The sequence below is a fragment of the Otolemur garnettii genome, unplaced genomic scaffold, assembly GCF_000181295.1.
Source record: "Otolemur garnettii isolate 467f Iridium unplaced genomic scaffold, OtoGar3 scaffold00092, whole genome shotgun sequence".
NCBI classification, from domain to species: Eukaryota; Metazoa; Chordata; class Mammalia; order Primates; family Galagidae; genus Otolemur; species Otolemur garnettii.
The window spans coordinates 1,396,171-1,410,366 of record NW_003852487.1 but is presented as its reverse complement, the minus strand read 5'-3'; the positions used below and the strand labels follow the sequence as shown (position 1 = coordinate 1,410,366).

Genomic DNA, 14,196 nt, shown 5'->3' with positions numbered 1-14,196 from the left:
TCACTCTTACTCAGGCTAGTCTCGAACTCCAGAGCTCAAGGAATCCTCCTTCCTCAGCTTCCCAGAGTGCTAGGATTACAGGCAATGAGCCACTGAGCCCAGCCCACCTGTCTTTTATCTGTATAGTATCCTTGGTTGAACAGAAATTTTCAATTTTAATATACCTCAAATCCTTCTACCTTTTCTCCCTATAGCTGGCACTTTTTAAACCTTACTTATGAAATATTTCTTTTGGCTATATAATTTTACCTTTGATATACTTGAAATAAAGATCCACTTGTATTTTTCTCCTTATAGCTGAAGCCAAATGTCATGATGCCATTTACAAATTTTTTTCCTCAGGATTTGTTATGTGCTCTAGCTCACACCAAATTTCCATAGAGTATTTGATCTGTTTCTGCCTCAACATTCTGTTCTCTTGGTCTACTTGTCCCTTCATGCCCCTGAAAACACAAGTTTCAGTTACCATGGCTTTAAAAACATTTCTCAGTCAGTGAGGGGTGGGGAAGGGGAGAGCAAAGAGAGACAGAGAAGGAGGGAGGGAGGTGGGGGAAAAGGAATAGTAGAGAGAAGGAAGGAGGGAGGGGTGAGAGAAGGGAAGAGCAAAGAGAGGGAAGAAGGAAGGGGGGTTGGGTCTCGGTGTGTGGCACACCTTTTGGGGGCAAGACACAATTATAAGAGGGACTTTTCCTAACAAATGCAATCAGTGTAACCTGGTATCTTGTACCCTCAATGAATCCCCAAAAATAAAAAATAAAATAAAATAATATAAATAAAATATGCCAAAGAATGCATACCAAATTATAAGGCACCAATCTAAATCCTATGTACTTTCTATGTGAAACCAGACAAACTCAGTCTTAAATACAAGATACAATCTTAAAAACAATCATAAATTCAAGATGCCAGTTTGTATTTAAGGTGCAAAGCTAAATTGAGATAATCCCAAATATTTTTTATTTATCTCCTTAATCATAGCCATTCTGCCAGTGTATAAAGACCTCATTTGCTTCCAGCATGGCGCACAATATGCCACAGAGACCACTTAGGACCAGTTCTTCAACTTCATTATAATTAAAATTAAAAAAAAATTTCTCAGTGCTAATAAGGTCAATCCCTTCTACTCTTGCTTGTCTTGTTCAAACCTATCATAGGCATGTAAGGATCTGTACTCTTCCACAAAGAGATAGTCTGTGCCAAGACAGCAGGACAAAGAAGGTGGACACAGGCCTGGCTTGCTGCTTCCACTCTATACATATCTGAAACCCCTGGCAACATTCCTGTCACATTAACTCTTAAAAGAAAAATACTCAGCTAGCATTCTCTATGTTAGCATATTATCTAAACTGAGGAAAGACATAATTTGACTTAAACACATCCCCCCAAATCTTTCAACCAACATTATAGGTCACTGTTGAGAATCAACAAATATTAACATGGTTTAAATGTTAGTAATAACATACCAGTACCTCTTTGTAAAAGCTTCAAAGTGTTGATAGGATGAAGTACAGTCTGTGTTTCCATTTAACCAAATTTAAACATTTGCTTTTATGTCTGCCTGATGCAAGACAACTTTGAAGAGGTTGATCCATTTTACTGAAACTTGGCACAATACAAAAAGGTATCAAACTGGACATTTTGTTGGACTAACTGGACAGCAAATGCTAGCTAATGAATTTTTTTGACTATACCTCTAGAACAGTGGTTCTCAGCCTTCCTAATACCTCCTATTGCCATGACCCTTTAATACAGTATCTCATGTTGTGGTGACCCCCAACCATAAAATTATTTTCATTGCTACTTCATACCTGTAATTTTGCTACTGTTATGAATTGTAATGTAAATATCTGATATGCAGGATGTATTTTCATAGTTACAAGGGGTTACAACCCACAGGTTGAGAAGCACTGCTCTAGAATTTTTAAATCTCATTAAAACAGTAAGGAAGCTTTTGAAAATATGAGTTAAGTGCTGCTTAGTTTATAAAATCGCTAGTTATTCAAGACAACCATACACTCTCACATTTTGAGATCCCAAATTGGGAGCAAATGCTAAGAAAACTCAAGAATTTCAAACTTGGATGACAGAACGTGAGGGGTGATAAACCTCTAGTACTCTTCCCCTCACCCTGACACCTAAATGGCCCTTCTCCTTAGAGACAATCCTCCCCCACACCACAGGTACACACTTCCTGCCCTGGCTGAAATTCTTCCCTGCAGTATCCCCCTTGGCTACCCCTTTTGCCAGTCCATTATACAAGGCATCCTGAAAGTCACCATACATACAGAAAATGGGAATTTGTAGCTAAACAGACCTTTATTTACAAATTATTCATTACAGAATTTGACAAAAGATTCTCTACATGTTGGCCACCTCTTTGTACAATTTAAAGTTCAATTACTCTTTTAGGTTGGTGAAGAAAAGTTTGGGGTTGTTTTGGTTTTAGCCAAATCACATAAAATAAAAGTTTCCCACAATGATTCTATCACTGAGAATATACTGGAAAGGAAGTCTCAGTCAGGAGACAATTATTCCTAAATAAAAAGAGGAAAAATAAGCCAGATCACCTCCTTCAAACTAAGATAAGAGTTCTTTAAAAATAAGATTTATAGTGGAAGAAAATTTTTTCAAAAGAAAACAACTAAAAGAAGTTGAAGGACTCAGGAGGACAGAATTCATGGACACAGCAAGCAAGTGAAGGCGGCAGCAAGTTTCACGTTCCTGGACCCTGCACATTCCAGGCTGTCACAAGGGGGACCCAAGCCCATGAATAATGACAAAAGTAAACTCAGAGTGGGGTACTCAGCAATGAAACAGATCTGCACCCACCTGCCACCTTCTGTGCAAGGCTTGAAGGGAGGGGAGGGTGGCACACCATGCTCGGGTGGCCACAGTCTATGCCCCTAGGCAGCCACACCCTCCCACCTTCACTCTCCTACCACCTCAGAGAAAATGGATCCCACTCCAGAGTCTTGGATACACGTGGAAGCTGAGGCCACAGAGAGAAGCTTTCTCTCCTCGGGGCACTAACCACAAGAATTTAATGATCACCTATTGAATACCATTTGATGGGCAGTTTATCAGTCAAAAGCCCAGTGACTGCTGGTGTGGTATCCCTGGTCTTTGTTTTGCCTGCAGAGATAACCTCAAATCTCTGTGGCCTTATACACTCTCTAAGCTTTCCCTTTTAAGAAGAGGGAACTCAAAGCAAAGAAGGAAGCACTGGCTCCCAGGAATGCACCAATGCCAAGGCTCTGAAGGCCACAAAGGCTGCACAGGACAGCTTTCACAGACCAAACAGCAGTACCACTTGTCGCCCTCCTCAGAAGCTGGGCTACTGAGGTACCCCCTGGCCCTCCAGAGTGGCCCAGGAAAGGCCAGCACAGCTGCCAGCGGATTAGGCCTGATGGTCTTGAGCAGCCTGACCCCAATGGTGAGGTGCTCACCTGAACAGAATCAGCTGGTCCAAAGCAGTACCTCTCAGTCAAGGCCGTTCAGCTGCTTCTGGGGACAGCTGGCAATGTCAGGGGACAGCTTTGGCTGCTACAACTATAGGATAAAGGAGAAGGAGGGTGGAGTGCTGTTCCACACCCAATAGCCCACAGGACACCTCCCATGGCAAAGATGCTCTAGCCTGAAATGCCAGTGAGGCTGAGCTCAAGAAATCCAGGCTCAACACACTCTTGCATCAGGAAGAAAGGAAGGAGAGGAAGGAAGCGAGGAAAGAAAACCCTCTAATATTCTGAGCTGACCTAAGCCTCACTCCTCCTATGAATACAAATAAACCATGCTCTGTGGCCCTTCCCAAGTCCCTGACAAAAACCACATGGCCCTGACATCACCCGTCCCCAGGAAGCATTTGTGAGTACTGTCTTCATCTCAGTGACAGGACCCAGGACCTCTCTCCTCGAGGCATGAGCCAGACCACAGTCCTACCTGAACCAGCCTCTCTCCCAGAACAGGTATTTGATTTTTTGATTCTCTGGAAATAGGAGAAAACTGGCTGCTATGAAAATGCAACCTTTATGGAAAACAAAAAACCCAAGGTGCCTGAGAATATGAGTATGGATGCATAACAATACTGTGAGCATTCATGGAAACTGGGTGGGTATCCTATGGGAAGCTTCCAACTGACTCACTTTCACCACTGGCTTCTACTACAGAGTCCCAGTTAATAGGCCTGGGCCAGAAGCATCGGAGAGCCACAGCAGTGAATGCCCTGATGCCCTACTCAATGCTTCCTCCAAAATTAGTGCAACTCCTTAGTCCAACTTACTCACAATCAGTGTGAGGCTTTCCCTGTAGCAACAATAACTGGAATAATGGAAAGTAGTGTTACAGTGTCCCAGGGAGGGCAGCACACTGACACATACACATGCCCACGTGCGCACACACACACAGGCCAGCCATCTCTTTCCTTCTTAACTACCTTGTCCAGGTGAGGCCAGACTGTACTCTCACTGGGAAGTAGGCACAAGGCCACCTGTGGTCCTCTGGGGAAGGGAACAAAGGTGCCTAGCACATGCTGGCGCTCACCAGCCTTCACTGCAAAGACAGATGCCATCCTGCCATCTTTCTGAAAGCTACAGCACCACCTCTGTCATATTCATTTCACTGCAGCAAACGCTGCCCCCTCCAATAATACAGTGACACACAGTCTGCACTGGGGTCACTCTCAGGACAAGTAGCCTCATCAATGCCTGAGGAGGCTCCGGATAGACAGGCTGCCTGGGAGGTACAGGGCTTCTCTTTATAAGGACGAGTAAGGTAAGTGACATGACCAGGTGTCAGGAATGCTGGGAAGAGAATCCTCCACCAGAAAGGCTGTCAAAAGTTCCAGATCCTTCTTACTCCAAGTTCAGGTGAGGGTTTCCTGGAGCAGCTGTAGACGCTACTCCATGAACACAGCCTGGCTTCTTGCCACCACCTCTGCACAGCGAACCCTGTTTCTGAATCTCAGGGAGACACTGAACCACTGGGCAGCAAGCAAGGCCCAGCGCCCTTCCTACCCTGTCCTTCCCAGAAGCATGAGGAAGTTCTTAGTGGTGGGTTAAGAAAACACAAGGAAAGGCAGCTCCAAATCCTCAGAAAGGCTGTAGGCATCCTTACGTGGGGGAACAACTCACATGTGCAAGTCTGCATGTGTGTGTGGACACGTTTATGTCCTCAATGTTCTAGATGTTCTATCAAACCCCATCCTGGGGTGGCCACAGGAGCCTCCCCACAGAGCCTGGACTGTGTGGGCCCAACTCACACACCCGAACATGGGCCTGCCTGCTACCTGGCTCCACGAAAGAGCTCAGTAACACGCTGTGACAAGCATGCCAGTGACAGCATCCCACCTCAAATCACCCGCAGCCCAGAGAAGGCCAGTGAGAAAAGACAGCTCCCTGGGGCCCCGGGGCCACTCCAGGCAGGAGGAGGCACAGCCCATTCTAGCCAGAACAGGTGTGTCTGTGAGATGGGTCAGCTTCATCGACTCTTTCTTTGAAAGGTTTGAAAAACAGCTACCTAAACAGGCTGTACTTGCTCTCCTCTTGACCATCATGCCAGGAACAACTCCGAAGAGGCAGGTGAGCATGAAACATACCCCTGATTCCTGTGGCAACAAGTCTGGTCCCCACAGTCCTCTGCCAGCAATCACTGTGCAAGCAGAGAAGGCTCTCCAAGGCCTCCTCCTTGCCCAGGTGACAGAGCACAACCTCAGGACAGGTAATGCTGGCCCCAGGCGACTCAGCAACAGTCCTGACCACTCGGTAGACCTGAGTGGACTGTGTTCTACCTGCTTTTCACTAACCACTGGGTGTACACAACACCTTGCAGAAGAATAGCAGAAATTTCATATCTTTCACCAAGGAGCCTCTGTCCCTGTGCAGAACATGGGCTCCGTCTGCCCACACCACACCTTCCCTTCAGAATGAGGAGGGGAAGGTACCATCCTCCTTGCCAATAGATCACTGGCCCTTGCAGGGATCACTGGGTCATAACAAGACAGGGTCAGGTTGGAAACAAAATCCTACAAGCAGCAGCCTATGGGTGAGAGGGCTCCCAGGTGCAGGCAACCAGGAAGCTTGTCTGTGCAGACTTTAATAATAATAATAAAAGCAACTAAAGTCAGTCAGCTGCTGTCACCAGGTGCCAGCAAATCTAAACAGCATAAATGACAAAATACTCCTGCCTGCCAAAACCAAGCCCTCTGCACACCCCACCCTGTCCTGGGGAGGCTGGTGTGTGCATGTACACAGAACATGCTGTAGACCACTGACAACAGTTACAACCATGCCAGCACAGCAGCACCTGCTGAAGAGTCCTCACATGTCACTCCATTAACCCTGCTGGGATTGTGTCATTTTCCCCATTCTCCAGACCAGGAAGCAGAAAGGAACGGCCATGACACACACAAGACATCAGCAAGGACCTAAGTCCCTTTCTACCCCAAAGCATCTGCTAAGTACCTTCCTAACTCTGGGCACATAAGCCGTTCTTGTGTAAAGCAATCGCTTTTACAGGAAACTAAGAAAATGTCCAACATGATCTGAAATACATTAAAGAATCTTTCAGGATTTGACAAAATTATTTTTATGGTGCATCTATGAAGACAATCAACTTCTTTCCACCAATTGAATAATAACCAGAAACAAAGCCACAGACCCCAGGCCACAGGGCTCTTGATCCCTGAGACAATCACCCAAAGCTTCCCCTGGCACTTTCCCATTAGCTGGTGGCCAACTCCCGTAGGCTGGGCTGCCCTAAAAGGTCTCCAACTGCCCAGGTGTCCCCAGCTCCACTGCTCAATGGGCACACCCTCGTTGCCTCTGAGACCTTGCACTCCAGCTAGGCTGCAAGGGTTTGGGGACAACTTCCTTCTTTGTCTTTTCACTTGATTGCCCCAAACATTCCCATGAGGTGCCCAGTGCTGAGGAACTTGCTGTGATGCGTCTGTAACCTCACATGTAACGAGGTGAGTACAGTTCTCTGCAGCTGAGATGCTGGATAAAGAACTGGGCAGTAGACCTGGCCTAAAATACTGCAAGAATATCAGCAGCCTCTGAAGAACACTGGCAGGCACCCTGCAGTATAGACATACTATAATTTCCACAACAGTGAATTTAAAAGAAAGGGATCAACACATACTTCAGCCACTCCCATGGTGCAAGCATGTCCCCGAGTGGCCCCTGAGCACACCCCCACACTGCTCCAGTTCATCCTCCCCTAACCAGTCCTCTCGGCATTCAGACTCATGGTTCTTCCAGAGCCTTCCACCCCTTCCTCACCTGCTGTGGTGGTGTCCACGTCCTTGGCTGCCAGCTCTTCCACGTCTGATCTCTTTCTCAGCTCAAACCTCCGTGATAAGCCTTCTCGGGGTTTCCACAACTCTTGAATCAAGAGAGGCTTCTCATTATCCCCAAATACTCGAAAGCACTGGGCCTGCCACCGCTGCCCAGCATCTGCAGCTTGGCCCACCACATCGCACAGCACATACTGGCTGGCATGTGTGGGATCCAGGGCATATCGCTCTAGTGCCTCCTTCACCAGCTCCTGGGCACTGGAGGTGCCAGTGGCCAAGACGCTCTTGTAGTGGGTACCTGTACAAACACTGTCCCCAAACACCTTCAGGACCCCTGGGGCTGAGAGCTGGGTGGAAAGCTCAGAGGGGTCATCGCTGGCACCCAGGCTGGAGAATGCGGGGTCCAGGTCCCGGTGCTTGTAGCTCAAAGTCCTGGACAGCACACTGGACAACAGCTGGCCTTGCCGCTTCAACTTGCCCTTGGCGGGTGGAGACATGATGAAGTGAGTCCCATAAAACATGGTGGGTAGGCCTTCATGGACAAGAACCGAGGCTGCAGCCAAAGAGTGAGGAAAGACCGTGCCCTGGGAGGGACAAGGAAGAAGTTAGCACCAGCCACTGTGAGCATCAGGGCCAGCAAGACCCAAGAGAGCCCAGTGGACATCACAGGCCCCTTGCAGCCCAGCTTACAGACCTGCCACCCAGGGCCCAGTATGAACAGAGCCCAAGTGGAAGATGTGACTGGAACCTACAGCGACCACGAAGGATAAGCAGGTAGAATGCACTGAGGTGCCCTTCAAGGAAAGCCGTTACTAGGAAGCACAATGAGGTCACCACGGTAAGACATGCTCTGCTACAGGATTCAGATTTCTGCAAAGTGCAATGCCTGGTGCACCCCATGCAGAGCACATCACGTTAGAGTGACTGACACTGAGCTAGGGTTGCACCACAAGGCAGACCTTGCAGGGCTGGCTCCGTGCCACCCAGGAGCCACCACCCAGCACGGAGGAGGCAAACAACTCTCTATCAACTCCATCTCCTGCACCCCAGTCTGTAATGCAGAAAGTCAACTGCAAACAGTGGAACTAGGGAAAAATACTGCAGCCACATTAACAGAGGAATAACATAAACACAAACACAAATCCCAAGAATGCAACAACCAGGCTAAAGAGACCCAGCCTAGCTCAAAAGAGATACTACTTCCCAGGTAGGGCAGTGTTAGAACGTCCCCACAACAACCACCAAAGGACTAGGCTGGAACAGATAGAAGCATGAGTGGAATGTGTATGTTCCACCCACCTCCTTCAGCCGGGTGTTCAGCCCACTCCAGGCCAGAGGGACACAATCTTGTGCAGAAAACGGCTCTGTGGTGCTCTTGTGTGTCAGAAAATAATAATTCTAATGTCCTTAGTACTCCAGGGGCTCAGAGTTCTAGACGGTTTTGTCATTCTCTTCACAAATCTCTTGAGAGAACAGTAGGGCAGGGAAGGGGCAGGGCAGGTCTTCGCTTGGTAAAACCTGAGGCTTAGCCTCAGGCTCCAAAACTGCCCCCACACTAATCATCACCGTATCCCACTTCTGTGCTCTTGCTCCTACCAAAAACAAAGGCAGACAGACTAATGACCCAAGGAGAAAAGTCTATTTTCTAGAAGGCTGTGGAAGGAGTGGCCCAGGTCACCTGCCACTATGACTCGGGTCAGCACTAAACTCAGTAAAATCAACTTATATTCTCTGGCTCAACTCACATCTCTGCAAGCACTGGAAAAGGCTTTTGGAAAGGAAGGTGGCTGCTTAGGGCAGAAGAAACTAACAGGGGAACTCCTCAAGAAAAAGGAGCCCCATAGGCCCCTAAGGAATCAAACCGTGAAACTGTCCAGGCTTAGCCAGTTGGGGCCCTGCCACCTGTCCCCTGGGGTTAGTCATGGAGGAGGGCAGGTAGTAGACCTGCCTTTGACCCCTCAGTAACCAGCCCATGAGGCAGTAGTACACTGTCTCAGAGGACTAAGAATCCTTCAGAAATCCTTGGATAACCTCACACCAAAGACTGGGTTCCAAATGCTGACATTTGCCGCATGGACTGGCAGCTGACCCCTGTCCTTTGCCTGTAACCTCATACTTGCAGTTCACCACTGTAGAGCCTCTCATTATGTACTGGCTTTCTGAACACCTGAACTTGCTTTAACACAGCGAGGTGGAGCAGACCAAGCACGAGATTTTCTTTGGCCTTACACAGCCAATCCATAAAGGAGTGTGGTAAGTCAAGGGCTCTGTTTCTCCTCCCAAGAAACATGTGACTCCTGGTTTCCTTGTCAAATTCTAAGAAGCCCTGGGCTGGCCACAGCGTCCCCTTAGGGACCCTGTGATTTAATTTACAATCAAAGCATTTTTAGGTAGTGCTTGCATCACACAAGGCCCTGCCTCTGCAAACCACACCAGCAACTTCAAACCACTCTCAATCTAACCTGAGCCTTCTGTAGTCAGTTTTCAAAATAAGTCCTGAGGATCAGTGGACAAAACCCTTCCAAGAGCCTCTTACTAACCATCCCTGAAAGTTGCACAACTCTGCTCTCAAAATTTCCCACGTGTCTCAGGAGAAACCCCTTGCTCAGAGGCCACAGGCAGCATACACTCTCAGAGAGCCTGACCCTCCACGGACAATCTTAGCATAGTGATCATTTCAGACGAAGCCTCCCCAGGGTCCCAAGCCAAAGTCCAAGTGATCCACAGTACAACAGGCAGCTTGTAGCTTAGGAAGCCTCTGCCTCAGAAGATAATGTACAAATGTAAATGTAAATATGACACCAAAAACTGCAGAAACCATCTCTGGGCAGGAAAAAGCCCAAGTTGCAGAAAAGTCATGAAACAAATACAAGAACTTAAAAGGCCCCCAGATACAATAGAGGAGTGAACTTGGTACCCTGTACCCAGGGGTGAAGGCAGGTTTTGTCAGGTCTGACATTTATTCAATTCTGCTTTAATAAAAAAGAAATAGAGAAGTACAAATATTCAACTGCCAGGGTCCTTAGAAGCTTGAACTTTAGGAGCACCTCTCCCTCTTTTCCAGCAGTCTCCTGGGCCAGATTCCAAGGCAGAGTTAGCAATATCATAAAAAGAAAGGAAAATGTAAACAAAGAAAATGTGATTCATTTCTTCCCTCTAACTCCTTCTTAAGCCCCATCGATTCCCTGTTCATACAAAACTTATCTGTTTGGGGACTTTCAAGAAACTTTTTGTCTCCTTATGCTCACACCCCTTTCCCAAATCACAGAATGCAGATGACAGTCAGTTTGTCAAATGGGATTCATTTTGTGAAAATCCAAGAGGAGTGCAGAAAAATGCTACCAAGCAGAGCTCGCCCTGAGTAACCAGATCTGTTTTTTTGGAAGTGTGACCTGCCTTTTCTTTTTCTGCTCAATTCTCTCCTCTGTCACATAAACACTTGGGTAAAGCTCAGGGCTCAGAGAGCGAGTGTGCAGGACACTGCTCTTAGAGAATGTTTTCTCTTGTTCTTAGGGAAGAGTCCGGTTTCTGATGGAAAACAAGCTCAAGTCACAGCGGCAGTGCAGGGAGTGAGGTCAGTACCGGGCTGACGACATGGGTGGAGGGACCTCTCTCGTCCAGCAGGACAATGTGGAACCCATTATCGTTTCCACCAGGAGGGAAAACGCAGAGTGCTTTGCACTCTTTGCTTTATCTCTCCTCCATAAATCCTATCTTTACAGCTCCAGCTGGAGCCATGCCTTTAAATGCAAACATAATTCATGTGCGCCTGGCATCTGGAGAGGGGACCGACTTTCTCTCCCAGCCGGACTAGAGACTGGCTCCCTCTGGAATGCAGATGTGGCCCATGCTAACCCGAGAGACCGGCAAGCAAATTCTTGCGGCAATTCAAATTAACCAAACACTTGACAGGCGACAGGGACGCAGCCGCACCGGCTCGGCATGTTTTCTTAGAAGAGGTATTTGTCCAGGGCTGGAAGTGGCACAGAAAAAGCGGGGAAACGACGCTTTCGGCTGGCGCGCGCTGTCTGGAAAGGAAAACCGGGACGGAGTGTGCGCGGGAGCGCGCGCGGACCCCAGCGCTTTGCTGCCCGGGGCACCCCGAGCCAGGCGTTCCCTTCCAAGGGCTGCCCGGGAAACTGAGGGCCACGGGTTCCTTCCGGAGGTGGACACTGGAACCGGGGCCAAAGGCCACGCTGTGGGGCTTGGGAGCGGCTAGAGCCGCGCCAAGCCCACGGGACCCCGCAGGCCGCCCTAGCCTGCGGTTTCCATGGCAACCGAACAACCCTGCCCTCCGCACCCAGGTCTGAGGCCGGAAAGGTGCCCCGTGCGCGCCCCGCTGCCCCCAGCCCGCGCCCTTCGTGCCCCGGCAGGCGCCGAGCCACACTGTCGGCGCGGCCCCCGCTTCCGCGACCCTCTCGCGCACCCTGCACTCACCGCCCGCACAGTCCGCAGCCGCCGCCACGTTCCCGCACCGCTCCTCCGCGGTTAGCCCGAGCCCGCACCCGCGCGCACCGCGGCGCCTCCTGCCGGCCGCCCAACGGACGGGCGGGGCCGGTCAGGGTAGGCGGGGCCTCACAACGGACGGGGGTGCCGCGTGGGGTGGGCAGGGCGAGAAGAAGCAGGGAGTGAGCAGGCACCTCGACGCCCAATAGGCAGAAACAAAATCGTAGGGGGCGGGGCCTATTGAAGGGGCGGGGCCAACGGGCGAGTAAGCTGTGTGCTGGCTCCCCCTGCTGGCCTCCCAATGGACGAGGACGAGGCGTCGAGGGGCGGGGCCTCGAGGGAAGGGTGGGGCTCAGGAAGAGGGGTGGGGTTAGGTGCGGAGACGCCAAGCCTGCTACTTAACTCCCCCAGCACCCGCCAGCAGCACGAGGGGCGGGAGCTTGGACAGAAAGGCCTGGCTAGTGCTAAGTCCCTGTAGTGCTCGTGGACTCTGCTCTGGTGTCGGCAGGGCTATGTTCCGGTCCCCACCTTCTAGTAGCCCAGTGAATGGGCTGGACGGGTTGGGCAGAGCTGTGACCCTACCCTCTTAATGAACACCGAACGAGGGTGGTGAGTTCCCTCTCCCCTACACTCTGTCTCCCACCCAGAGTTTAAAAAACAAAAAATCAGATCATGGCACTCTTGCTTAAAATGATGCAAAACAGAGCCTAGTCAGTTCTGGGACTATGGCCCCTACCGCCCTCCCTGGGAGCTTCTTTAAGCAAAGGCTCATGCTGATGGACCTCTGGTTAGGATTTCACTTGCAAGAAATGCTTCTCACCGACAGATCCTTTTTGCACCTCGCTGCTGTGGTCAAGTCCTGGGAGGCTGAAGAGGCCTCAGCTATCAATATGCACAATTCAGCCCTTGGGAGTAAACTTTTTTGTTGACAGATATTGGGGTATGATGATTTATAGGAGTGACCTCTTTTCTACATAGAGGAAGGGAGTGGAAACAGACACTGATGTAAGAGCTACTGTGTGCCAAGTCCTAGGGGACCTTACCTAGGTCATCTCAATGCTCACCTCAACTCTTGTGAGGCAGATGTTATTACTCCCACTTTTCAGATGGGAAAATAGAGGCTCAGAAAGGTCAGACTGCTAGAGGTAGAGCCAAGAATTGAACTAGGACCACAGGACACCTCTATATACACACCAACCTCCATACCTCCCTAAGGATGGCATGCTATAGCTAAATGCCCTGGTTCACTATTTCAATTCAGGTGCACATGAACAATGGCAGCCTTGAAGAGGCAATTATCAGAGCTAGAAGGAGAGCCTGGATTTAGGCTCAGGTTTTTCTTCATGACCAGGCCCATCTCCTGCTCTTCACATGCCTTATTATCAGAGACAGCAAACTATAGCCTGTGGGGGGGGCCAGATCTGGGCTGCCATTTGTTCTTGTAAATAAAGTTTTCTTTGAACACAGCAACCTCCCCTTATTTACATATTGCTTTCATGCAACAGAGATTTTATAGTCCAAAAGCCTAAAATATTTATTATCTGACCTTTAACAAAAAACGTTGCTGGTCCCTTCTCAGGATCTGGTAATAGTGTTACTACATTGTTTCACACCTCTGTGTCTTTGCTCAGGCCAGTTCTTCGGCCTTGGAACATCTTTCCAGCTGCAATAGTTTGCTTGAGATGCTGTAACAAAATACCACAGGTTGGGGGGCTTAAACAACAGAAATTTATTGTCTCACAATTCTGGGGGCTCGAGTTGTCAGCAGGTTGGTTTCTTCTGAAGCCCCTCTCATTGGCTTGCAGATGGCCCCTCCTGATTGTGTCCTCACTTGTGCATGCACCACCACAATGACGCTTTGTGTGTCCAATTTCCTCTTCTTATAATAGGATGCCAGTCAGATTGGATTAGAGCCCATCCCAACAGCCTCGTTTTAACTTGATCACCTCATTAAAGGCCCTACTTCCAAATATAGTCACATTCTGAGATATTAGGAGTTAAAGCTTCAACATATGAATTTCAGGAGGATAAAATTAATCCCATAATGCAAACATTCATCATCTGGTTAATTTTTACTCATCCTTTAAGACTTGGATCTTAAAGTTAGCGTTTGCTCTTGTGGCAGCCAGCTCCAAGATGGCCTCCAGTGATTTGCACCTCCTTGTTTTCATGACCTTGAGTGAGCCCACTTGTGCAACCAATAAGATATTACCAAAATGACACTTACTTACTTCTGGAGGTAATAATAAAAGACACGATTTCTGCCCTTGCTCTATCGCTGGCTTACCTCACTAGCTCTGAGGTAAGCCAGCCAAGATGTTGGGAAGACACTCAGGCAGCTCTAGAGAGGTCTATAAGGCAAGAAATTAAGGCATCCGTGTCAATAGCCCTTTTGGGTGTGGGTCCTCCAGCCACAAAAGCCTTCAGAAAGCTGACCAACAGTCTGACTGCAATCTAACAAG

At 48.8% G+C, this 14,196-nt stretch overlaps 1 protein-coding gene across 1 annotated transcript in view; it reads right to left on the bottom strand.

Annotated features, from left to right (window-relative positions):
* RADIL (Rap associating with DIL domain) overlaps positions 1-7,824 on the bottom strand; it is a 74,052-nt gene extending 66,228 nt beyond the window's left edge. Inside the window, 1 exon segment of the mRNA XM_023516540.1 lies at positions 7,275-7,824. Within this exon segment, the coding sequence (XP_023372308.1) occupies positions 7,275-7,809 (535 nt within the window). The 5' untranslated portion in view covers positions 7,810-7,824.
* Between the last annotated feature and the right edge of the window lie 6,372 nt (positions 7,825-14,196).